The sequence below is a fragment of the Strix uralensis genome, chromosome 16 (assembly GCF_047716275.1).
Source record: "Strix uralensis isolate ZFMK-TIS-50842 chromosome 16, bStrUra1, whole genome shotgun sequence".
Lineage (NCBI taxonomy): Eukaryota > Metazoa > Chordata > Aves > Strigiformes > Strigidae > Strix > Strix uralensis.
In genome coordinates, this window is record NC_133987.1 from 11,560,918 (window position 1) to 11,586,625 (window position 25,708).

The 25,708-nt window shown below is 39.1% G+C and overlaps 3 protein-coding genes across 7 annotated transcripts in view; 1 reads left to right on the top strand and 2 right to left on the bottom strand.

Moving 5' to 3' along the window:
- LOC141950843 (radial spoke head 10 homolog B2-like) overlaps positions 1-7,428 on the bottom strand; it is a 23,429-nt gene extending 16,001 nt beyond the window's left edge. Inside the window, exons 1-10 of one of the 3 annotated variants that reach the window (XM_074886217.1) lie at positions 7,390-7,428; positions 6,209-6,513; positions 5,419-5,494; positions 5,086-5,154; positions 4,704-4,877; positions 3,593-3,678; positions 2,825-2,945; positions 1,794-1,970; positions 972-1,113; positions 381-505 (exon numbers count right to left, since the gene is read on the bottom strand). In XM_074886217.1, the coding sequence (XP_074742318.1) occupies positions 381-505; positions 972-1,113; positions 1,794-1,970; positions 2,825-2,945; positions 3,593-3,678; positions 4,704-4,877; positions 5,086-5,154; positions 5,419-5,494; positions 6,209-6,459 (1,221 nt within the window). In that variant the 5' untranslated portion in view covers positions 6,460-6,513; positions 7,390-7,428. Of the gene's footprint in view, positions 1-380; positions 506-971; positions 1,114-1,793; positions 1,971-2,824; positions 2,946-3,592; positions 3,679-4,703; positions 4,878-5,085; positions 5,155-5,418; positions 5,495-6,208; positions 6,514-7,135; positions 7,293-7,389 lie in introns of those variants that run through there. The other 2 variants (XM_074886215.1, XM_074886218.1) reach the window with 2 other exon arrangements.
- Positions 6,302-21,349, bottom strand: PMS2 (PMS1 homolog 2, mismatch repair system component). 3 transcript variants are annotated; one of them, XR_012631183.1, is made up of 17 exons: positions 21,267-21,349; positions 20,729-20,868; positions 20,066-20,152; positions 18,837-18,939; positions 17,919-18,102; positions 17,255-17,422; positions 15,809-15,906; positions 14,940-15,039; positions 14,578-14,662; positions 13,935-14,087; positions 11,967-12,873; positions 10,957-11,124; positions 10,353-10,453; positions 9,244-9,413; positions 8,715-8,858; positions 8,038-8,095; positions 6,302-6,389 (listed from the first exon to the last, which is right to left on the bottom strand). XR_012631183.1 is itself a non-coding variant. In XM_074886219.1 (15 exons), exons 1-15 carry the CDS (start codon positions 21,284-21,286, stop codon positions 8,715-8,717), a joined length of 2,628 nt encoding a protein of 875 aa, XP_074742320.1. In that variant the 5' UTR covers positions 21,287-21,349; the 3' UTR covers positions 8,438-8,714. The 3 variants fall into 3 exon arrangements, 1 of the variants encoding a protein (XP_074742320.1); XR_012631182.1 differs by having other exon boundaries at positions 8,038-8,100; XM_074886219.1 differs by lacking the exons at positions 6,302-6,389; positions 8,038-8,095 and having other exon boundaries at positions 8,438-8,858.
- Positions 21,350-21,604: 255 nt separating this feature from the next.
- AIMP2 (aminoacyl tRNA synthetase complex interacting multifunctional protein 2) lies at positions 21,605-25,659 on the top strand. Its single transcript, XM_074886225.1, has 4 exons — positions 21,605-21,799; positions 23,623-23,829; positions 24,397-24,628; positions 25,137-25,659. Exons 1-4 carry the CDS (start codon positions 21,668-21,670, stop codon positions 25,520-25,522), a joined length of 957 nt encoding a protein of 318 aa, XP_074742326.1. The 5' UTR covers positions 21,605-21,667; the 3' UTR covers positions 25,523-25,659.
- The last annotated feature ends 49 nt before the right edge of the window (positions 25,660-25,708 follow it).

A 25,708-nucleotide genomic window follows, 5' to 3' on the forward strand; every position in this document is an offset into this window, starting at 1 on the left:
ATGCTTTTGAGCTTGTAAGTTCCAAGAGCAAACCCCTGGTTAAGCGTTCATGAGAGCATTACTCAACTGTAGTTATAATACATATTTTTTGGTGACTGATAAAAATAAATTAGTCTCTGTTAGCCGACAAACCCCACAGTAGCTAAAGGCAGTTGCTGAATGCCCTTCCAGAGAATGTTAACATTTTTTGTCTTCTAGTGAAAGCTCAGGAAGAGGCAATACTGTCTACTCATTGTTTTTGCTTTTCTGTTTTCATGGCCTTTAGGTTTTCAAATAATTCTGTAATGGAAAGAGTTACTTTAATACAAATAAACCAGAAATGAAATAATATGAAACACACTGTGAGGGAAAATTGAAAGTATCAAACAGTAGACTCTTACTTGTTTCAGTTCTTCATGTCTCTCTTCCTCTGGCAACAAGTCAAGCAGTGAAGATATATCCAACTCAATATTTGATCCCAGAACAAAAGTATTTTCTGAGCCATTAATGACTGTGGTGTTTTCTACTATGCAAATAAAATAAATTAGAACAAACTAAAATGAAGTTAAATATGTACACACACACAGAGAAAATAAAACATATTATTCCTTCTTCTTTTACTGACTTCAAACTGAGAACAGACTCCTTTATAGGGAGTAGACTTAATAATCAACAGCATAACAGTGGAAGAGTAATTTTGTCAAATTCAACCCCTAGCTAAAAGGAAATGTAGATATTACATATGTTATGAAACTTTCAGACAACAGTGTTCCAAAAGCATTACAAGATGTGTCACTCAACTCAAAGTGTCATGTACAGGAACCAAGAAGCATGAGACCAAAAGTCATTAATTATTAAGATAACTCCTATCTTTATCAAAGTTCTTTGAAGAAATATGTCTGGCTCTTGAGTAAGTATGAACAGCTCACATTACAGAAAAAAGGAACAACAAAGTGTGAACTGAGTAGAATTTGTTTTCTTAAGCTGCTTACTAGTGCCAAAATGACTTCCTGTGCAAACAGCATTCAGCTCTTCCGCATTCATCGCATCCACTTGAAAAGCAGGATATTCTACTATATGATCATCTATGAACTCTCCTTCATAAACATAACCTTTCTTGAAGACAAACTTGCCCTATGGACAGATTTGATTCATTTCAATATAAATATAAATCAAAGATCAGGAAAAAATGACACTAATGCTCTAAATCAAATTTTCTGTTAAGAATCTTGGCAAAAATGCAATATAAGAGATAAATCAAAATAATTTTTCCTACCCTCTTTTATAAAGTACTTTGTCATCTATTAAAGTACACTGCTGGGATGAAGAATTGCCTATATATGTTTGATTTTGAAAAGTATTTTGAGGAAAAAACAATACCCCCCCAAATATAAAGACTTGTTTACAATCTTTATTTTGCACATGTGGCACTTTGCTCACAGGGCTTTTTAAAACATCTGTTAATGTGCAAGGATAGCTTGAAATCCATTAGCTCGTAGTGTAAGAGTGGAAGTACTGACCAACCACTGCAAAAATCAAGATGCACCTATTGCACTGAAAATCTCCACAGTAAGAAGCAGTTCTTCACATGCACAACACACATCTAACCAGGGAGTCAAATCTGTGGCCCAGCAAGGTCCTTGGAAGGACTCCTACTGCTTTCAGTGGACTCTGCCCTTTACGTTGGGATTCCATCCACAATGCAAATTGAATGTAGTTTTCCATACAGAAATCTAGAGATCCATTATACAAAGCAGAACAGCCTCCCCTCTGCTGGGGTCTGTAGTTTTGTCTTACTGTGTGTCAATACTCACCTTGCCATGCTTCTTATTACAAACCCATTCACCATCGTACACTGCTCCACCGGCATACATGAACTTCCCATGTCCATGTCGTTCCCCATTTACAAAATCACCTATGTACTCGTTCCTTAAAGGATACTGAGACGCATGCATTCTCTTCAAAAACCATATGTGGGTGCCATATCCATGCTGAAAAAAAATTTGTGTTTAAAAAAAAAGTCTCCAGAAGAGCTAGAACTGCTACAGATCCAGACTTTTAAAAAAGAGAATCACCGAGGCATCTTTAAGAGTCACTGTTGGCAAATCTCTCCAATAAAAGCACCCAGCTGATAGCTGCAGTACTTCAAACCATGCACAGAACTATATCCTACAAAGTATAAATGGGAGTGGATGGGAGAACCACGCAGATACATCAAATCAACACATACTTGAACAAGCTCTACCACGGGACTCCTAAAGACATCCTTCCTGCCTGAACCCTTTTGATTGTAATGCTCAACAGCCAGGCGAGGAACACCATGACAGACAGAGCACCACAGTGTTCCAGAAGCTGGACTACTTGACAATTTTATGCAAAGTGAAAAGACAGGGAAAGCAGCTCACATGCTTTTTACAACAGAAATGGAAGGAACAGAAAATGCTAGAGATCTTCTCCTTCCATCATAAAACTTTTACAAGAAGGAACAGTGTGGTCTAATATTTTACAGGTGACACAGAAGCAAACTGCCACATATATTCACTGCTGAAGTCATATCTCAAGCTAAGCATAGTCACAAACATTTAACTTTTTAAACTTTTTTTTAATTAAAAAGCTTTATATTTTCCATTAGATAATTATATTATGATTTTGTAAGACTAAGTCAAAAGTTTTTTAAAAATTTGAATATTGCTAACATGAGAATAAACAGCATATTTCCGCTATGTCAGCTGGCAAAAACAATCATACAAAGCTCCTTTGATATTGTAAAAAACTCCCTATCTAGTTTTACTAGAGTAATGGACAGATGCTGAACTAAAGAGGTTGCTGGGGAAGATATTAATACCTGTATGCCATACACCCACTGTCCCATATACTCTTGATTAGCTGTCAACCATCTCATTCTTCCTTTTCCGTGACGTACATTTTTCTCCCACTGACCTTCATAGATATTTCCAGACTTATAGCTGCAAGAAAACAATAAAAGTTAATGACTCAATCATACTAAATTCTAAGTAGATTTTATGAAAGCAAGGTTTATGCAAAACCTCATTGCTAATAAAGTTAGCATTTATTAATGCGAAATATTAACGTTACTTGAAAGTTGGCTCACTGTGACATGGATACAGAGGTTTGATTGTACCCACTGTTTGCCACCTATTTTTAACTTACAAATCACTGTAAAAATATTAAGCGGCTCTTTTTTTCTAATGAGTCTTTGCCATAGCTAATCAAAATATTATTTTATATATAATTCCACAAATAATTCATTTATTCATGAAAGCAGCTGTCTGTTCAAATCAGTCAACATCAGTTCAAATCATTGTTTTTAAATGTTGATTTGTGGTTTACCAACGATCATTCTGGATTTTGTCTTTAGCCATTCTTTTGTGGGAATGATCACTAGAAATACACCAACATAAAAATGTAAGTTATAGAGAAGGTCTATTTTATTATTATAAAGTGCTTTGTACAATTATTTATTCCACTGCAGAAAATACACACTACCATGAAATGGTAGCATTTGTATCCATATTAAACAATAGGAGAAACTGTATGATAATACACGTATAATTAAAAAAAATATATGAAGAACAAGTGCTATTATGTTTACCATCTCATTCCCCATCCTTCTTTGACGTTATTTACCCAGTCGCCTGAATACCAAGAGGTGTGTTCCTGATCATAATAAATGGTACCCTGAAACAAACAGTATAGTCAATTTAAATACCTATTCAACTACATTAAACATCACATACAAATTATATGACACATGTAATTACGCTCTTATAGTCATTTTGAGACACTGTACTGAAAGCAACTGAAGCGATAAAATTAAATAAAAAAAGCAACGTCTTTTGATGAATATTAGTTAAGACCTTAAAAAAACCCAAATGTTAAAAAAAGTTATATTACACTATGTCAAAGTCCACATGTTTTTCAAACCACTTGGAAATACTTTCAGAGAGCTAACTTTGGCAACTTAATCACAGTAGTCACTCTGAGATAGATCAGTTTTCTGACTCATTCAGTATTCAACTTCCAACAGTAGGTCTACAGCGTTAATTCTTCTGTCTTTATCTGATAGCTTCCTCTCAGAACAAACTGGTCAGACCACTGCACTGATGACCATCCACAGCAGCCCGTGTGATTTTAGTGTCTCACTAGTGACACAGAACAAAAAACCATGTGATTAGAATGGATTTTCTTCACATGCTGAGCACTGGGCTTCAAAATCTTGGGCCCAGAAGAGTGTCTCAATCTGAGCGCACAAGACAGAGACAGATAAAAGCACTACTCGTCTTTACAAAGTTGGAACTAGACGTTACTTACACTAGATAAGGCAGTCTTAATTGTAAATATCATACTTGGTCTGCTTAACACATTTGGGATGTGGGATCACTTTGTCATTACTGTGAAGCTAATTGTTCTGCCATTGTTATGGGGCTACTGATGCAGTCATCATCCACTTGGAGCAGCATAAAGTACAAACCACATAACAGGCCAATTTAGGATACCGTTCATCCCTTCTACTACAAACAAGATCCCACCCCAATTGTTTTAATTAGCATTCATGACTTCAGAGAAGATCCCTAGGAAAAACTAATCTCTACATAGCACAAGACCATGCAACAGCACAAAACATTTTTGCAAAATCTTTGCACAAGAGTGCTTGCTGTTCTAGAAGGTAAGTGACCTTGCTCTCATGTGGTGTTCTTACTTACCTTTCCATGTCTTTTGCCTTTATACCAGTAGCCAATGTAAGAAACAGGACGAGTACCGCTCCTGAAAAATCCAAATCCATGCCTAACTCCATTTTCGATTGCTCCTTCATAAATGCTGCCATCATTCCATGTATAACGGCCATTAAACATCTGCACATTCTTAACAAACATTCCCTAGAAGATTAAATTACAAAATCTAAAAAACTAAGACTGGCTGTTCTCCAAGTATCTGGGAGAAATCAGGCTTGTGATTGAAGTCACTGCCATAGTTCTGCAGTTGCCACCCATACTGTACCAATTACTGCAGCTTATCTACTCTCCTTGAATTTACACATCTAATTGCCTGTAATTGTGTTCAGTTAAAAGTTAAATTGCACTTTACCTCATACTTCACTCCATCAGCCCACGTGTAAGTTCCGTGTCCATGCATAAACCCTTCAGAAAACATGCCCTTCAAAATGAAGAGAATGGCATCATTTACAAATTTATTCTTACCACAACTGAAGCCTACAGTAACTGTAAGATCTCAAAATAATGACATATTACCCCTCCAGCTACTAGTTTCAAATGAAGTTTTATTACCAGAAACCAACAGAGCTTTCAATGCTCACACATTGAGTGCTCAACCTTCACCTACATTAAAAGAAATATCCTGCCTGTTCTAGAGAAAGAACTTGATCCACTACTACTAATTTTTTTTAATTTATACACTCACCTTATATGTATTTCCCCCCTCAAAATATGCAAATCCTTCTCCCTCATACAATCCACAGACTTTTTCACCTTCATAGCTACAAGGAAAACAAACTAAAGGTGAAGATTTCAAGTCACTGCTAGTAGACCTAAATCACAACAGACATAAAATAAACGACCTTTGATTTACCATGATCTACAGAGAGGCCAGTTGTTGCATCTTGTGGAGAAAAATGAGCTACAACAAAATTTCCAGGTTTTTGCACCTTCCTTGTGTATTTCATGCAATTGTTGTGTTGCCTCAGACCCGTATTTCTTTCACTTAAGAAAACAAATCACATCGGTAGCATTTACTTACTTACAACCAGGCAACCTAGTCAGCATGTGAAACATATATAGTCCCCTTGAACTACCAAAGGATTTGGTTAACACTGCTATTCACCTGCTTCCTCAGTGTAGGATATTGTTAAGGGATATGAGCATCCCTAAACATTATAAGGCAGCAACAACTGAACATTACATGACACAGATGCACTTTCTTCACTGTCTATATACTTAGACAAAACTTCATCACAGGTGAACAAGCCAAACAACTGAGGCTTTTGGCAGCCAGAGATCACCAGCAACACTCTAGGATGCAAGAAGACAATAGAATTCCACATGTATCAGTCTCGTAAGGTGTCACGACTACTAGGTCCGAATAACCTGATTCACTGCCTCAAGAGTCTTTGCATGTGTTTGTATGACACTGGGTACACCACACAATTAAATGAGAATTCTTAACTTTACCAGTGTATTCGTAAGAAGCATACCTTTTCACAATAACTTGAAGAATAGGCTCCTCATAGTACTGAGGAACATCATGGACTGGAGGTTCCTCTACCTCTGCTGGTTCTTTATCTGGTATCACTGGATTTGCCTGTGTTTCTTCCACTTTGTTCACTAAGGTCTGCAAATCTGACAGCTTTGTTGAACTACCATCAGCTGTAGTATCTTGTGCAGGAATAGGAGAATGTACAGGTTTTTCTGCCTTCTTGACATCTTTCTTTTTATCCTTTGCCATAACTACTGAATTGTCTCAACATGTATTATGTAAAGATTTTTTTCCCCCTATAATCTATTTGATAAAAAAACAAAAAACAAAAACCAGCTAACTACATGAAAAATTATGATTTTCCTTAGTTATTATACATGCATGTATTTTAAGTTACTTCTGTATTAACAGTTCTTCAAGGCAGTGGTTTCAGGTCATGGTGGGCAGACTGCAGGGCTAACAGGAAGCCTTACCTGGGAATTACCTCTAAGAAGTTAATCAGAACCACTACGACAGGAGTGTTGCCAGTAGACTTACTTTTGCTACATGGCGGTCTCCATCTTTACTAGATGGAGATTTTTAGGTGTCTAATCCTGTGGAAGATTTGAAAACCGTTTCTCAAAGATATGAGTTTGGTGAGTTACTTGATGAATGTTACAGCTGCACTAGTATTATTGACTTAACTTGCTTTCAAACTTATGAGCTGCAAATTGAACCACAACATAGAATAACCACTAGAGCTTATAAAGTTCTTTAGCCAGTTAAGAATTCCTTGAAGGTTACAGCACTGCTTGAACAGCTGTAATCACATTTCCCACTCATTTCACAGACCGATCATCGCTGCTTTGTAACACAAGAATCAAATCCCCGTGCTGCAGTGGCGAGGGCTGACAGGGACAGCCTCAAGCAACCGCCATGTTCTCACCACCGCTCGGTTCCAGCCAGCGCCCCGTTCCACTCGGGCAACTACAGTATCAGCTCAGCTGCGCGAAGGGCCCGAGCAGCAGAGCGACGGACGGTGAGGGCAGCCCGGGGCCGGCAGCCCGGGACCCGCCGCCCTTCCCGCCCGCAGGGAACCGCCGCCAGAGCTGCCAGCCCCCGCTGTCCCCGGCCACCGCCCCGCGCCTCACAAATGCCGCCGCCGGCCGCGCAGCCGCAGTGCGGCGGTGGCTGCCGTACCCACACCAAGCGCGCCGCGGCCCCCCGTCGGGGCCGCCGAGCCACAGCCCTGCCCGTGGTAAACGGGGCGCCGCCGCCGGCCCCTCAGCGGAGCCCGGGACGGGCCAGGCTGCGTTCAGGGAAGCGACCTCCCCGCTGCCCCGCCGTGGGCAGTGCGCCCGGGGCCGGGCCGGGCCGCCGCTGAGGGCAGCCTGGCCTCGCGCTTGCCTTGAGTCAGATGAATTCTTCGTTACCCAGGACCGGGGGGGAAAGGGCCTGGGCTCGGCTCAGGGTAATGCAGAGCAGTCAGGGGTGGAGGACGGCGGGCAGCTGCCGGGGCACATGTCCCACACAGCCCCCGGGCCGGTGCTGGGCCCACGGGCGTGACGGTGTCACGGCGTTAGGCCTGGGTCTGCCGGAACAGCCACAGAGCGGAGAGGAGCAGCTGGTGCTGCTCTGGGCACCAGGGCTGCAGCCCCACAGCCGCACCGCCCTGTGAGCAGCAAATGGAGGTGCTGAGGGAAAGCCATTCATAAACACAAAGACTCTTAGGTCAAATCCTGGTCCTACAGAAGTGGAAGAGCCTAGCTATTTGTTTTAATGGATTTCTGATTCAAAAAGTCAGTTTTCTAACTATTTTGATTTTATCAAGATGTAATTTGGACTGACCTGATCAGCAGTGCCTGGCGAGATGGCTTTTTTCCATTCATTCTCAGAAAAGGAATCCCTGTTCTTGAAAAAAAGTTTGGAATAGGGATGGGAACAATGCCAATTAATAGCAATACGCCAGATGAATTACTCTGTTCAAGTCTTAAACACAGATACCATTAAGTTAAGCATTAAATGCAGTATTAATGCTTGAAGTAGTTACCTAATGAAACCCAGCTTTAGTATAAGTAAAAAAAAAAAAAGTATTTTCACTTGTACATCATTTATATTTTCTTTAAAATTCTATGTTTATAGATCCTGTCTATGATAATGTTTGTTTTATGGCATTACTAGAGACTTAAATTGACATTCCACTTAATTTTAAGAGTCCGCTACAAATGAGGTTCACCTACTCTTGATCTTTATATATAAACATTTATTATTTAAAAGCCTTAGTTGCAAAAATAATACACACAGTAAATAGTAATAAAAGAAATGTTATTTACACACGAATTCCAGTATGCTGATATTGTTGATCTGATAGGAACAACAATGTAACCCTGCAGAGTACCTTTAAGTGTTACTGTCTTCAAATTTGAAGACTGGCTAAAATTTTTACTCAAAATGAAGGAGTCATGATAAAAGTTCAAAGTATCACCAAGAATTAAAATCAAGCATGTTAATAAACAGAAACTGACTTATTCTGTTGAAATCAAGTCTAAACTGACTACGTGTCTCATAGTAGGCCTTCCATGGGGGCAGTTCCAGGGATGCTCAATCTCGCCCATATGGGTGACCAGTTTTCTCATTTCCTGTACATTCAGTGCAGTTCCAATCATCACCTGCAAGTAAAGGCAAAAAAAAAGTTATTATTTTCTTTTTCCATATTGACAACTGACACAGGTAAAAGCAGTACTTCAGCTACCCGAGCAAATAAATACTGTGCAAGACATTAAAAGCAGAAAGACCTACAAGATGAACAGAAGACAAAATACAGTTAAGTATGTTCATAAGCACACTAGCTTGAAACAAAATAAAAAACTACCAGAAATTTTTCCCAAGTTACACTAGACAAAAACACAAGACACTAAACGAAGGATATCAGCTGTTGACACTCAATAGTAAATAAACTTCCTCTGCAATATATATATAGAGAGAGACAGACACCTATAACACAACAGAAAATATGGTATTTATTTCAAAACAAGCATCAAGTGCTGTACTTACAGACTTCCTGCAAGCTCGGGAAGCAAACATCTGTCTGACCCTGGAGGGCCTACACATGACTCCAGGGCAGTCACTTAACATGAAGATCAGCTCATCTATGTCTTGTGGACCAAAAGTCCAGTTTTTGCTTGTTGGCAACGATATTAATTTAACTCTTTGAGTTACAGGAGCTGAAAGATTTGCAGTAATTAATCAAACAGAGCATTACAGGAAATTACATCTTCCTGAGAGAACTGAGAAACTGCTTTGATATGTTAATATGATGTGACCTGCATATATGCAAAGGTTTAAATTTAGTCTTTTGACAGGGGTCACTAACTAACCATGATGATAACTATGGCAGATATCCTTTTAAACTTTAACAAAACAACTGCTTGTTAACTTAAAAGCAGATAGATCTAATTTCTGACAAACCCTTCAATTTCAAAGAACAAATAGTTTATGAAGCTATTTTGAGGTTATGCGACTACAAAATAATTAAGGATTTTTCTTGGTAAGTGATTGATAATCAAGAGCATTTTAGGCAAAAATTGGAGATTCTGGAATAAAGAATATGATGAAAGTCTGTAGCGACTTCCCAAATCCAAAGTGGTAACACACTGCACTTGCATTATTCTTGCTGTATAAGGAAAACAATAAGGAGCTTGCAGGTTATGCAGTTTGCTCCAAACTACACAGCAAGTCAATGCTAAAGCCATAAAGAAAACCAAAGAACATTATTTATCCATGGTATCTATGAACTCTAAAGTTACTAGATTTATCATTTGCCTGCATCTAACCCTGCTGGGACCTGCAAGTGTACCAGTATAAAAAAAACGACTTTTATGTAACACATCCAGAAAATAAACCACCAGCCACATAGCCAAACAGTGACCCCAAAGAGTCTTCAGAAACTTCCGTAAAAAGCTGGTGAGATAAATACTCTACAATGTTCTGTTAAACAGTGCAAACAAACCACAGAATCCTAAGTCTTAAAAACAAACAAAAAAATATACTGTAATGCATATTATTTTGAAGTTTCTGATAACTACCAGAAGAGACTTTTACATGATAAATGAGATGAAACTGTTGACCATTTTTTACTTCCATTAATTCTGGCCAAAACTCACCGTTTTCATTTATGACAAAATCAAACCCATTTTTTCTGAATATTTCCAGGTTTTCAATCAACACAGTTTCATTTACAGCTGTTAAATTGAGATTTTGAGGCCTGAAAGAGACAGAAAATATGGTATTGCATAGGCACATAGTGCAGACCACTTAAGATAGGTTTCAGAAGCAATCTAGAGACACTAATACAGAGCTCTATTAAAACATTTCACTTTGTTAAAAAAGTCTCACTACTGAACAGATCACTTCCAAGCGTTACTCAGCAGAGTAACGTCGGTTGGGCAGCACTCCCAGTGCGTGACTGTCTGTACCTCACTGTATGTATGACTGTATGTCTCCTCGCTGTATGACCACGCTTACCAAGCTTACAACCATGTAAGCCCACTGTGGAATCTGTTCAACCACTCACTCACTGCATAGCTATGACTGTATCTGTGGAATGTATTTTTCATATGAAGATTGACTCTTTGAAACACAGAATATAAACCCAACTTTTGTCTTAAGTGTTTTGAATGTGTAAAATGCTACATAAATATAATCACAGATAACAAGAATAATGTTTAACTCAATGTTTCAGAAGGATAAAACACTGAAAATACTTACGCTATCAGCTTCTGACCTTGAAGAACAGTGTGTTGTTGTAACATCTCAAAGTTGTATTTCTCATCAGTAGCATGTTGGTCAATTATGAAAAGATCAGAATTCAACTTTGCTATTATAAACCCTAAATTGAACTGGCCAATGATTTCCATTTTTGCAAACATTTCTTTACTGTATGTAGAAAATATAAACAGATTATAAATTACACTTCATCAGTTATCATGTTAGACTATAAAACTTAAAAACATCTTTTTCTCCCTTGCAGAACAGACTTTACTTTAAAAAAAAAAATCTCATTTGAGCAGGATATGAATGTGAAAAAGTACAGCTATCTGGAATCTGCCACGGACTGATGAGACAGAACACAATCCAGCATTAAGACAGGACTCATTCAGGATTCTCCCATTTTCAATACAGCCACTGGTGATAATAAAACCAGAAACAGGCAGCATGGCAATAGTCCAAGTGAGTAACACTGAAGGCAGCATCAGAGTTTTGAAGAATGGTAGTTGACACATTTGCCTTCTTTTTGCAATTAGAAGGCTTTCCTAACACTTTTTTTTTCAATCCAAAATTAACGGGTCATACACTTCTACTGTCCAGTGACCATCTGAATGTAGCTTATTTTCACAGCCATGTCTCACCATATTTCAAATTCACATGAGAAAGAAATGAGTTATACAGTCTTTTCACAGTGTTCTTATCTCGTGAAATTTGGTGTTTCTCTGACTTCACTGCAAATTGTAAGTCTGAACTAAACCAAATTTATGATGTTTGTAGCCTTCTCTTTAGTGTCTTTTTCCACATTCCATTTGCACTTAGTTCAAACAGCTGCTGTCAGGTAAAACAACTTGTCAAATGGACATTTTAATGGTGTAAGTTGAATAAAAGATATATCAAAAACTAACAGGGAGATGTAAAGTGTCCTGCCCATGCCCCAAAACAGTTCTTATATTTTTCCTTAACTATTTTTATTAATTAATGAATACAATATGTTAAGAAGGTGATAATACCTGATCTCTTTTCTTAATTCATCTTCTGCTACTTTATTTTCTCCAGGACTAATTTTTGCTTTAAATCTTCTGTAATTTTGTGTTTCTGTACTTTTCTGTTGTTGCTGTATTACCTTTTTTACCTTTTCTGCTAAAACCTTCATAGAGAATTCAAGCGGCACAGTTTTCTTTTTAACTTCCACCAGTACATCAACACTTGTTGTGTAGTTCCTATTGTTCTTCACTTCAGGACATTTACCTGCCTTGAAATCATCTGTTTCACTTTTAAGGTGTCTGCTTTTGGAACATTTTACTCTTGGGGAAGAACTATTAGCTTCTTGAGATAACTTATTTTGATTAGTGCAGTCATTCACTTGATTTAACTTATGTTCAGGACCCAAGACCTGAACATCCCATTCCAGTGATTTCTCACTACATCCAACAGTTTTAAGACATTCATTTTGAAGTTGTTCTTCTGAGCTACAGAATTCTTCAGGAGGATTAATTACACTTTCACTACTGACGAAGCTCCCAGCTTCTGGTGTACTACATCCAGCATCTGACTCGGAGGTGCTACAGAATCCGGAATCTGTATTATCTTCTAATTTTCTCAGATACCTGCTTGGAACTGACATCTTTGAGTCCATCTTACGATGACTCTCAGACTCCTTAGTCAAGACAGCCTTTTGAGTCTTTACAGTACTCAAAGTGGTATCAAGTGACATTTGTCTAGGTGAGCTGTGCTGCTGTTTTACCTTTTTAGGGCTTCGAAAATTACTCTCTGTCGTTTGATGAAGAGAGAACGACTCTCTTAATCTGGCAAGAGTCATTATTCTTTTTCCTTCACCACCTGAATTTTCAGTTTCAGAGTCAGGCAGTATTTCTACCCGAGGCTTTTCTGTCTCTTCAGGAAGCATCTTCAGGTTGCCTAATAAAACCAGAATAAAGAATATTTCAAGATTTTAAGTTACCTCAAAACATGAATTAAATTATGTGCTTTAGTAAAGGAAATGAAAAGAGAGGTAGAAATATAGCAAAATTCTCAAAGGAGCCCTTAAACTTCAGACAATGACCGAGTATGGGGCTGAAATGCATTAATATGCAACAGACAAGCAGTTACAACTTTAAGAAACTTAATGGTACTTGTGTGAATGAATTTTTAATCTCTCTTTAAACTGGAACAGTAACCAGCTATTAGCAAAAGAGTTTAATGACTGAGTGACAATGAAAAGTGAATTGCTCTTACACTTTAATAGTCACTATAAAAGTCCGCTGGCAAGGTGTTTAGGAGCTGACACAATAGATACTTGTAGTGTATGTGATTTGTAGATAATTAGAGGACTTCAACCTCACAAATTGTCGGTCCGACATGTATTTTACTAAAGATTAATTTAAAATAAGAATCAGGCTATAACTGATTCTGTATGTCACTAAAAAGGAAGTTAGAAGGGATTCTGTTGAAAGAAATGAGGAGGATGAGGTGGTGTTAACACCTTTCTGTTAACATAGAAAAGCGATTTTGAAAGATTATACTGACACAAGAGAATCAGCAATTTCTGTAGTTCTCATAAAAGAATCAAAGTTCAAAATTCAATAAACTCAAATTTCAGATTTTATTTATGAAACCTTAACCATTCTTTCTCAAGGACATTTAAATAAAGGAAACACAGATTTCTCCCAAGATAGTGGAAGAGATCTTTTTCAAGCATTATCAGTTAATTTTGTGTTAATTTTTTCCCCATAAAGTTGACTGTAAATCATGTTGTGCTGGCATGCATAATTTTCTTAAGTCACTTAATAACTTAAGGTCCTCCTTTTGTTATTTGATGTCAATAACGATCTTTCAGTGTAAACCATACATGAAAAAAGTGTATCAATTAACAGCCAGACATTTTTTTCATTTCTTCTTTGGGTTTCTAAAAACACAGTTCGCCATTTTCAATTCTCTACCATATATCATACACAAAACTTTCACAGTTTGTGTCCTACCTGCAATGTCCAGGAGTTTCTGATTGACATTCAGTTTGTTAACATCACTACCAAACATCTCCATCAGAGAAGTTTTTAAAATTGCTAATAAAAGCTTTTCCTCCTGAAGTAAAATTTGCCTTTTGTCTGGAGTTACATTGATGTCGACACACTCTAAAGAAAAAAGAAAAACAACCACATTCTAAATAAAAAATTTTAAAAGATTCACCCTTGGCTCAAAGTTTTCTGCTGTTTCTCCCTCCATTTTTATTTCAAAGGATTAAAACGAAAGCCACGGTTAACATTCACAGTATGTCTGCAAATTAAAGTTTTAACTTTCTCAACATCCCAGCAAACAAAACAGAAGCTAATTCTGTTCAATAATATGACACAAGTTTTCCTGTATTTAAGCCAACCACAAGATCGCCTCCTTTTCGTTACTTGAGATAAGAAGTTACTTTTGACTATAGAAAAAGTAGGGGCAGGGGGGAAGTGAAACCACAGCTAGACCCAGTCTGTCCCCCTCTAACTGTAGGTCAAAGAATCGCCACAGCGCACGAAGTCATATAGACAAAAGTTACAATATTCTCTAAATAAATACAATTTCTTCTTCAATGAAGTTATAGCCTTTACTGAAGGTTACCGAAGATTTTTTATAACTTACCAGAATCTACACAAATGTTAAGGACAACAAATGGATACTGGTGTTTATTGTATAAGTGATAAACTTCATTCACAAGCTTGACAACCTGCAGAGAAGGTGAAAAAACAGTAACTGCCAATACTATTATCTTCTGTTTCCCACCAGTACGTTATTTAACCCCCTTCAAACCAATTAATGTACTAAATCATATCTTGTATGATTGAGCTTTTGTTCACACAAATAGACGCAATGAAGACAAAAACTTCAGACACAGGAACTTGCAGCATCAAGCCACAAATATACATATCAGCTACTAATCCAGTGGTTTTCAGAGAATATTCAATAAGTTAGTGCTGGTGATCATAATTAAATAAAAACCTCACCTTTGCTGGATCACATGGACGTTGGTTGATAAAGAAGAACTGTCTGTCTGTTGTACTCCTTCCAACACCATGATCACAACGAGAAATGAAGCCTGTAATACTGTTGAATAATAACAACAGTAAGGTAAAATAGAGCAGCAAAGCAAAAGGAATTTTTCTGACTCTGAGCATATTTAATGGAAAAGTATTTTATAAGGGGCCAAAAGAAACACCATTATACAGTATCAGTAAATACATATACGTATTTCCTCTCCCAGTTCCTTATCTGACAAAGGCTAGATGTTCAGCTCCAAAAAGGCATCAGACAATTGAAAAAGTAGCGCTCTCAGATTTCAAAAGAAGTGGCATTTGTAAATTTTCTGCTCTGAAAGCAGGAGGGGTCAACTGTGAACTGTCATTGATCAAATACTGATGCATCTATTTGCTGATCTCATGTATAGTGAGAGATAAAAAAAATTAACTTTAAGAAAGTAAAGGGTAATTCACTTACACAAACTGATTCACACTCAGCTCATACCATTTCTCAGTAATGCTACTGGACAAATACAGAAATACAACAGATACAATTCATCCATCCAATTACTCAGAGCACTGACAAAGGTGACGTCCAGCAGATTACTGTAATATATAACTAACTAGGACACAAGGAACAGTAGTTTTGCTCTTCCCACTCATCTGACTAGCAACATCTTAGTGCTGAATTAACTTTTTAAATGCAGTAATGGTCTTTCCCAAACTGTATACTAATACCTATTATGCTTATCTTAGTTATTTTTAATACTATTAACTACCACACTTTTTTTTTTTTTTTAAATTTTGGGTTATGGTAAAATGCCACTGGCAACAGTGGTTTGTACTTTTCTAATTACCTATAAAGATTTTGTGGTATGTCAGTACCATTGAGTCCATATTCTTCACAAACAGCTTCATTAGGAGATAACTGAACAAAGGGAATGAGGCTCTGCAACTAAAAAAAAAACCAAAGAAGTGAAACATTAAACATACAGATTTTTTCCTTCTATTTTATTGTTATTTATTAGCCTTAAAATCTATTTGATAAAATGGTGGGTTTTTTCAAGTTGCCTGACCAAGTCAAATACTTAAAGTACCCAAACCTACCAGAAGACAGTAGCACTGCTTACTGAGAAACAGAAACGAGTGGCTGTTCTCATCCTTTGATACCACTACTTCTGTGTTAGTTAGTTCACAGACCCTTATTTTAAAATGTACATAGACAGAACAACAAAATGATTGACAGTTTGGACTCTCCAGGATGTACATATGACTTAATCAAGTTTTATGCAAAAACAAAAGGCAAAAAGAGTGATGGAAGTTTCTTTTGAAAGGACAATAAAACTATTAAAAAAGATAAGTTATTTAAATCATGAGCTGCCTAAGTACAGATACATTCACTACAAACATTTTCCCAGTCATGCCATGATTATTTTTCTGTCATTACAGCATCTTCTACTGATTTTACATTTAAGTATTTGATATTACGTAAGCAGGCTATACACTAAACATTCTATTCTGGTAACACTGAATTTTCAGCTATGCTTGTTGCTATGTGGCAAGACAAAGTTACACCTTTCATCTCGCCTTTCAGTCACAGCATGAACAGGCTTTGAAATCTCTACACAGGCACTGTGAAGGAAAGAAGAGCTTATCAACAACCAGCAGCTATCAACCACTCAATATTCCTGATGGTTGTAATATGCAGTTGTAGGAATGATGTTTTTATGCTTTTTTTCATCTTTGCTTTCTTCTGGAACAATTTTTTTTATAGCTAATATTTAGAAAGCATTGCAGTCCACACCTGCACAGGGGCTGACTGTAATCCCGTTTAAAGGTTAACCAGAACACAGGAAGAGGTTGCAAAAGCTAGAAACACCTCATTTTTCTATTCCTCAATTAAGACTTTCACATCATACCATTATTAGAATTTTTTTAATTGCTTGTTCTTGTGACACACAGACCTTGTAGTGCCTGTACTGTTTTTCAAAAGCACAAACCTTCAGAGGCTTGCTGGCACTACAGCTCATAAACCTGGCTTCAGAGAGATATTAAGCAGTAACGCTATCTCCTAAATAATTTCTCTTCCATCAAAACATCTCTAAGCACATTTAGAAACTTCAGGGGGATCCGTGGAGGCTGCCCTGTTTTTCCTTTTTCAACCTGTAGGGTGTGCTAGAAGCCAACACATGCTCCAACCTCTTACGGTTTTTAAGGGTTTCCTACATCCCCTCTATTTATTAGATATTAAAAATCTGTCTATACAGCTATATCATCTCTCTTTTCAATTATAAAAGTAATACCTGTTTTTGCCCAAATACTGCTCCAATGTTTTCCTTTAAACTAGGACTTCCAGTAGTGGATACCACAGAGTTTTTTTTCCCTTGGCCAACTTGATTAGTGCAGTTAATCCGCACTCCTTTTGAAACAATACAGTAAGCCTGCAATACCTGGACCATTTTTGCATATTCCTATTAAAGAAAAAGGAAAGTTCACATTTATATGAAATGTCTCTTTTTAAAACAAAAATGTATAAAAAAACCATTCAACATTTGCAGGTAATGCAAAGAGGGGGTGGGGGAGTGAGTTTAATACTTTAAAAAAATCTTTACAAACTAAATTTAAAAGGAAAGTGAAAAATAGTGCTTTAAAAACAAACAGCATGTTTACAAGATTGATATTTAGCCATAAAACAGCAGTTCCTGATTTTAAAATACAAAAAAGTGATCATGATGTTGATTCTTTTCAAAATCTGAAAATTTGAGAATGTACCTGTAAAATTGATCATGGCAAAACAGAAGACTAAAGAATACAGGACAACTGATTTCTTATTTGATGAAGATATAAGACAGGCATAAAATAGTCTGACATAATCCATGTGTTCTACAGAGAACTGAATATATTCAGCAGTGAATAAATTCTGAAGTGTAAAACTCCTTTGAATTAATAATTTCGGATCTAACCTACCTTTTTAATGTTTCTTTGAAATTCCTTATGCCGCACTGGTAAAGTATAAAATAACTGCTGTATGTTAACTGTTGTTCCTTGTTGTCGTGGAAAAGGAGTTTTCTGAGTAATTTTACCATTGTGATCGAATACCAAACGAGTCCCAACCTTTGCAGATTTATGACAGGTAAAAATGGTAACATCACTAATGGAAGGAAAGAGGCAACAGAATTACTCACTGAGCACTGTATTTTCTTATCCATTCCTCATGACCTAATCAGGCATAGAAACTACATCAATACTATTGATTTAATTAAAACTAACTCTTCACCACAAACAACTAAAAATATACCCAAAGAGTGGTGTAACATTTTCCTAGCTAGAACGCAAACATTTTTATTTGTACCCCTTTCATTCTTCTCTTATAAAATGCAATGTTGAAGTCGGGTTTTGTTGGACACTACATTCCTCATACTAATACATAACAGCAGAATATTCTTGACGCACAGAGCTGCATACAAAAGGTGTGCTATTTCAAATGTATAGTTTATCTGGGAGGAGTTTAAGTACAGTTTTAATGAGTTACAACCTAGAAAACAGCACTTAGATATTACACTGCTTTATAGGATCAAACACTTATGCAAGTACACAGTTCTATCCTGTAAGGATTTTCATACTTAAGTAACACTAAATTTTGTACATAAAAGGACCGATCAGGTGCTCAGAATCATAGAATAACTTCAAATGCTTAGAATCAGAATAATTTTGGTTGGAAAGGACTCGGGATTTCACACCACCTATTGCTCAAAATCGACCTAACATTAAGGAACTGGAAGTTTCCAAAGCCTCATTTTATCAATAACGGTAAACTGAAAAGTCAGCTTCAGTTATTTTTGTGCATATAGTAACTTTCTACTAATAAGAAGTTAATATTAATACCTTAATGCACACAGTGAACTCAGAGCTTCACCTCGAAACCCAAATGTTTCAACATGTATTAGATCAGAAAAGTCTTGTATCTTTGATGTATAATGTTTCAGAGCTGGAAAAAGATATTTAACATACATATTTCACTTCAAAGAGACTATGCAAGTAGATTTTGCATGCATATCAAGAAGCAAAAGAACTTCTGTATTATTCATTGTATTTTACATCATTATTAAATAATTTAATACTTGTCTCCTTTCCCTTTTCCCTATAAGCAAGATCCCTTGAAAATCCTCAGATACACCTGTTATTCCATATTTACACCCCAAATTCATACAGCATTATTGGTATGTGCATTATAAGATGCCTCAGAGCAGTACACAGCACCTGCCTCTGCTACTGATGTACCCGTCACAGATTTTGCCCTGCAAGAAAGCAACTGCAGTGCTGTACTGTGCATGGTATATAGCAGACAGGCGTAAGTCTATTCCACCATGGCTACACATGAGGAGGCCTCAGCCTACACAGTCACTGCAGCACTAGCACTAGCCACCAGGTAACAAACTGAGTTAGCAGCAGACCCCTGAACTTTCACTGTCCTGGAACAATAGGAGAAGGAGTTTCTGATGTACCATGTACATACTGTGAACACACAAAGTTACCGAGTAATAACTCATGGTGAAAGAGATCCCTAGTCATTATATGAAAAAAAGGGGTATGGGTATTTCTGTTGCAATGGCTAGTTACATTTATCATATAGTATGGTTTCTGCTCCCATTTTGTGCAATTTAAAGCTAGCAAATGGAAAATTTGACAGTTGGGCATGCAATGACAGTTCACTTTCAGCAAACATTCAAGTTTATAATTCACCTCTCAAAAGCAATCACTTTCACAAAGCTTGACTCCTTCAACAGCGACTGATGATTCAACACAAGTGAATGTAATCAACATTTATAGGACTCTCTCTTCTATAAATATTTCTGTTATTCATTCCACTTAAATAAGCAATCAAATCAAAGTCTATTTCTGAGCTACAAGAATAATAATATAACCACAACAGCACTACAGAAGTCCAGTCTAGTTTTGCCCAAGTCTTGCAGGTCATGCACACATTATATAAAAGCTGAGTATCTGTTAAGAACTATTAAACTTAGGAAGTTTGTTTTAAAAAAAGTAGCTTTCTCACTGAAAACATGCTTTCAAAATGTCCAAATATAAATTATGAAAAAGGTTCAACTTACTTAAGCCTTCAAAGTTTTCCTCTTCCACTCCACCTCCATTATCTGAAACCTCTATCAGTTCTGCTCCATGATCTTTAAGTTTTATATCTACAAAATTGAGTAATAAAGTCTTTTAATTCTGTATGTTCATACAGTGTTCAGTATTAATTATGTACTTGAAGCAATTTTATCAGGTAACTGTTTTCCACGTCAAGTTTGAACAAAAAAATCCTCATACCTGTCAAAAGTTAGAGCAAGCTAATGCAAACCAGCCTGTACTCACAAACAGTCCAGCTTTGCTGAACTTCTGCCTGAACAGAAGTTTTCCCAATTACAAAGCTATCATCATCCTGGCAGCTCTGGAAACTGCAACCCTGCCTTAACCACCTGCTAGCTTGAGACCAGCAGCCAGCAGAGTCTAATCACCACTGCTGTACAGGCCACATGCCTTATTCAGTGGCAAAAAGGGCTACAAATAAAATAACACAGACAAAAATCACATACCTCTAGGGGCCCAGCTAGAGCCTGGGAATCAAAATGCTTTATTTATCTGAGGTGTAAAACCACGGCAAACGTGCTTGGCCCAAACAGAAAGTATGTGCACTGATTTGTTAATATGCACTCTGTTTTGAGGAAAGATAAGTACTTTATAAGTCTATGAAATTATGATGGCAAGAAGGTTACCAATGTTGGTAGCTCCAGCATCCAGGCTGTTTTCCACTAACTCTTTCACGGCAGTGCCAAGATTCAGCACAACCTGTCCCGAACAGATCCGATGAACGGACTTACGGTCGATGGGCTTGATGGCTTTGGCAGGCTGCAGGCTGGAAAGAGGGGAGAGACACGAAAAAACACGGTAGTGTGAAGCAGGCGGCAAAGGCTCGCCGCGCCTCGCTCGTTCGTTCCTCGCAAGTGAGGGCAACCGCCGCCCAAAGGCGAGGCGGGGGGCAAAACACCGATACCCCGGGTGGCCGCACCCGAACGCGGAGCGCCCGAGAAGCCCCACCGGCCTCCCCAAGCAAGTCGGGAGGGGAGGCGGGAACCGAGAAGCCAGCGGCGGCCGAGGAGGCCGCGACCGCGCCAGCGGCCAGGGCACGGCCCACGGCGGGGGAGCGCGGCCCTGAGCCTGCCGTGAGGAGAGGCGGCCCGAGCAGGGAAGTGCGAGCGCGGGGCAGCCCCAGGGCCGGGGCCCGCTCCAGCCTGCCCCGGGGCAGGCGCTCACCAAGGCGCAGCCGCCTCCATCGGGACCCAGCGGATCGCGCCGTCCTCTCCTCAGGATCCCCTTCCGCAGGCCCTGCCCCCGCCCAGTCATTGGCTGCTGAAGAAAAGGGCCCACCCCTCCCGCGTGGGTTTTTAAGTCCCTTGACACCAATTGGTCAATAGGACCATCCAATCAGAGCTGGAAGCTGCACCTTTCGCCCTATGGAGACTCGCTGAACGGATCAATTGCTCTCGCTGGCCAATAGAGGAAAGACAAGGAGACGGTGCGGCAGTCGCCAGCGCACATTGGGCGGCGCGTGAGTCAGTTAAGGCGCTGTGCTCCCGCCTGGCCCAATTGGCGCAGCGGGCGGGCGGGCCCGCGGGCGGGCCGGGAGCGGGTGCGCGGTGCGGGCGGGTGCCGCCATGCCCATGTACAAGGTGAGGCCCTTCCACAGGGTCGGCGGGGAGGTGCTGGCGGAGCAGCTGCCCTCCTGCATGTACCGCCTGCCCAACCTGCACCGCCGCCCCGCGCCCGCCGCCTCGCCGCCGCCGCAGGTAGGAGCGAGGGGGCGTGGGAGAGCCCACCGGGCCGGGCGGAAGGCCTGTCCGGGCCGTGGCCCACAGTGCTCGCCACGGCGGACTCGGCCGTGGGCAGCAGGCCGGCGCCTGGCGCCGCGCTGGCGGGGAGCCTGGCGGGCGGAGCTGCCTCCGCCCGCTCTGGGCCGGTGTTTGCTCCGGACGGGCGTGCTTCTCGGGGCTGGGAGAAGGCCGGCGCCGGGGAGCTCCCAGGGGCCGGGTCCCCGCGATCCCCCGCCTTGGCCCGCAGGAGGAGCGCGGTAGCGCTGGTTCCTCCGCGCTTATCAGCGGCTCGGTCGGGGGTTAATAAGCTCAGCTTTTCCAGGAATTTCTCTGTTTTAAGGCCTTCGGTAATTCTTAACTTGGCTTCTCTGGGCTCTGGTCTGCGTGTCTTTCAGTTTCTATTTTTAAGCGGCCGCATTTGGAGCGCCGTGCTGAGCTGAGGCCGTGCAAGCCCGTAGGTCGGTGACTGTGGCCCAGCGGGCTTCACCCCTTCCCGCCGCATCATCGCTTTGTTGGCTCAAGTCTATTTTCTTTTCTGCTGCTGAGTTAGGAACTGGCCAGCTACACACTCTCCATTTCTAGTCTCAGTTACTTCTTTATTAAATAAGGCAAAAATGCAAAATAATATGTTACGTTAATTTAGTTGACTTCAGCCTCTCTCCAACGTCAGGAATGCTTTGAATTCTTCCAGGCTGCTTGTGGCCGTTTTTAGCTTGATACTATTACATCTTTTCAGTGAGTACTTGCTGTGCCCTCACCCAGGTTGCTGGTGGAGATACTGAGTAGGAGCAGACTTGGGGCAGAACTTCACAGGAATGCTAACTAAGTTGCCCTCCCATTGCAACAACAAAAGTATTAACTACCAGTCTGCTTTGAGAGTGGTTTTTCTTTCACTGAATTGTGTACTAGCCAAAGAATGGTCACTAAGAGGTGTTTCCCTGTCTTGTCTGAGAATATTGTGAAAGTGGGTATCAAGATTTCACTTGGATACCTTGCTTGTTATCTCTTCATCCATGAGACTGAAAGAAGGAAGCTTGCTCCATAGGTTGGGTTTTGTTAATCCTTATTCAGAATGATTAGAAATGGATTATCTATATAAAGATTTTTCTTTAACATTATTGTAAGTTTGTGGACTTAAAACCACCCACAGGAATATACTTTTCATCCTTTAGAAGAGGTAGCACTGTAAGATAAGAGACTTGTAAGATAGTTGAGATAACAAAAAGATGCATTAGGATTAACATGTAACAAAGACTTTTTTTCTCTATAGTTTATATTCTGTGAAACAAAGAATGATTACAAAGAGTGATTTCATATGATATACCATCCATCTAAACCTGCAGGCTTTTTTATTAACTATCTGAATTGTCAAAAAGTTGCCTTGTTTGGCAGCCTCAACACAAACTCTTATCAGTCTGCACTTCTGGGCTGAAAAGAATCCAGACAAGCTACCTCTGGTTTTTCAGGTTTTAATTCAGCATTTCACTGCCAACTTTAAGTTTCTGTGGTTGTGATCTGATTTTCACTATGTTATGGAGTTTCCTGTAGCGAGTGGTTTAAAAAAAATAGGTTAAGCAGGAAGATTTCAGATTTGATTAAATAACCCATCTCTCACCACATTATCATACAGACGAAAGAAGAGAGACAGTTAACAGATGTAAGACCGTGACATTCCGTGATGTTCTGGTTATTTGAATGTATTTAAAGTCTTTAAAAACTTACTGTCAAGTGAGCTGTGCACTATTTTGACACTGAGCTGAGCAAACATTTATGTGACCTTGTTTTTTCCTCTCCTATAGGAAGAGGCTGACCCGTCACTTCAAGCACTTGAATCCCGCCAGGAAGAGATTCTAAAACGCTTGTATGAACTGAAGAGTGCTGTCGATGGTCTCTCAAAGATGATACAAACCCCAGATGCTGACTTTGATGTAACTAATATCATTCAAAGTGATGAATGTTCCCCTTTGACAACAAATGGAGCAGATTTGGATTTGATGCTTGGAAAGGTAAGTTTAGTTGAGCACATAGATTGATAGATACTTTCTTTGCTCTCAGATTTCCAGGGTTGGAAGAGTGGCATTAAAACCTGGTGCACTCAGAACTCAATATACAAGTCTTATATCCTTACAAATAACCTACCATTATTTCATTTTGGGCATCCAGATTACAGATACAAACATTTATAAATGTTTTATAACTGGAATTATATAATAATAATTTATTATATATTATAAATACTAAATCCTATATATTCTCATTTGGATAGAATTCCAAGCTAGAATGGTTCATTTTGAAATTACTACAGTTGGTTTCTTGTTTGTTATTAAATGGAAATTTTGACTTCAGTTTGGACTAGAATTGACCTCTGTCATGCTCTTGAATTGTATGTCAAGGAAGGAAGATGTTTAAACAAGCCTTAAATGTCCAAACTTGAATTGATTCATTTGAATAAAATTAGAATTTCAGATACACATGTGAATGGCTGTGTACGTTTTGGTGTCAAATGATAACTCCACTACTTCAAAGTCTGATCTGGAATGTCTTATCTGCTGAATGTTTTACTTTCCATTCAGGATTATGGCGCCCTGAAAGACATTGTAATCAATGCAAATCCTTCTCTACCTCCACTGTCACTGTTAGTACTACACAGTCTGCTTTGTGAACGCTATAAGATATTATCAGCTGTTCACACACATTCATCGGTGAAAAGCGTGCCAGAAAACCTCTTGAAATGCTTTGGAGAGCAGACTAAGAAGCAACCACGTCACGAATATCAGTTGGGCTTTACTCTTATTTGGAAGGATGGTAAGAATAAAGTTATCTTTTTTACAATAGATTGAAATTTGTGCTATAAAACCTTGACAACAGATGCTCTGGTGTCTTTGTGGTGATACGTGATGGATAGGTACTGCTGATAACATTTTTGCCCTCTTTTTATAGCTGTGAACAATGATGGGGACAGAGGAGGAAGATTCTTGTTTGTGGTTACTGCTATTAAAATACACATGGCATTTACACGGTTGTTTGTACCCACGGGATTTTTTTTATAGAAGTGCTTTTCAATTTCTACAAATAAATTAGCTAGAATAGAAATTAGGTGGGCGATTGAGCTCAAGTTTGCCAAAAGTAATCTCTTTACCCCGGGTTCCTGCCGTAGTCTAAGTATTTAGACTAAGAAAACTGAAAATTGTTCATCAGGTTAATGAAGCTAACAGTGTTGCTGGTATCACAAAAAAAAATAATGGTAGACTTACCGTTACATTTAACTTCTACCATGTGGTATTTATTCACTTTTTTCTTTTCTTAATTTCAGTTCCCAAACCCCAGATGAAGTTCAGCATTCAAACAATGTGCCCTATTGAAGGAGAGGGGAACATCGCTAGATTTCTCTTTTCTCTGTTTGGCCAGAAGTACAATGCAGTTACTTCAACTCTGATTGACAGCTGGGTTGATACAGCCATTTTCCAGCTAAAAGAAGGTAGCAGTAAGGAAAAGGGAGCAGTCCTGCGCTCTATGAATGCTGCCCTGGGCAAGACATCGTGGTTGGTGGGAAACGAACTCACCGTAGCAGACATTGTTGCATGGGGTGCGCTTCAGCAGACAGGTAGTGCAAATGCTGCCCCAGCCAATGTGCAAAAATGGATGAAGTCATGTGAGAACTTGGCACCTTTCAGCTCTGTTATGAAACTACTAAAGTAAGCCTGTACTCTTCATAATAGTGTACTTTTAATCTTACTCCCCCTCATGCCTGCTGTAGTGGTTTGAGTCCGTCCTAAGATGTATTCAAGTTCTACAGTTGGACAGAATTCTAAAATCAATAAAAACATTACAGCTGCCTTCTGAGTGTGACCTTTGTTTTTTGTAACTGATGCATAACATGCATGT

Coding starts and splice junctions, on each gene's coding strand:
- PMS2 (XM_074886219.1), bottom strand. CDS start 21,286: ATGGAGGCGGCTGCGCCTTG. Junction 12,874..13,934: donor GAAACTCCTGGACATTGCAG/GTAGGACACAAA, acceptor TGGTTTTATTAG/GCAACCTGAAGATGCTTCCT. Junction 9,414..10,352: donor TTTTGTCATAAATGAAAACG/GTGAGTTTTGGC, acceptor CAAATCTTTCAG/CTCCTGTAACTCAAAGAGTT.
- AIMP2 (XM_074886225.1), top strand. CDS start 21,668: ATGCCCATGTACAAGGTGAGGCCCTTCCACAGGGTCGGCGGGGAGGTG. Junction 23,830..24,396: donor TGGATTTGATGCTTGGAAAG/GTAAGTTTAGTT, acceptor CTTTCCATTCAG/GATTATGGCGCCCTGAAAGA. Junction 24,629..25,136: donor TACTCTTATTTGGAAGGATG/GTAAGAATAAAG, acceptor TCTTAATTTCAG/TTCCCAAACCCCAGATGAAG.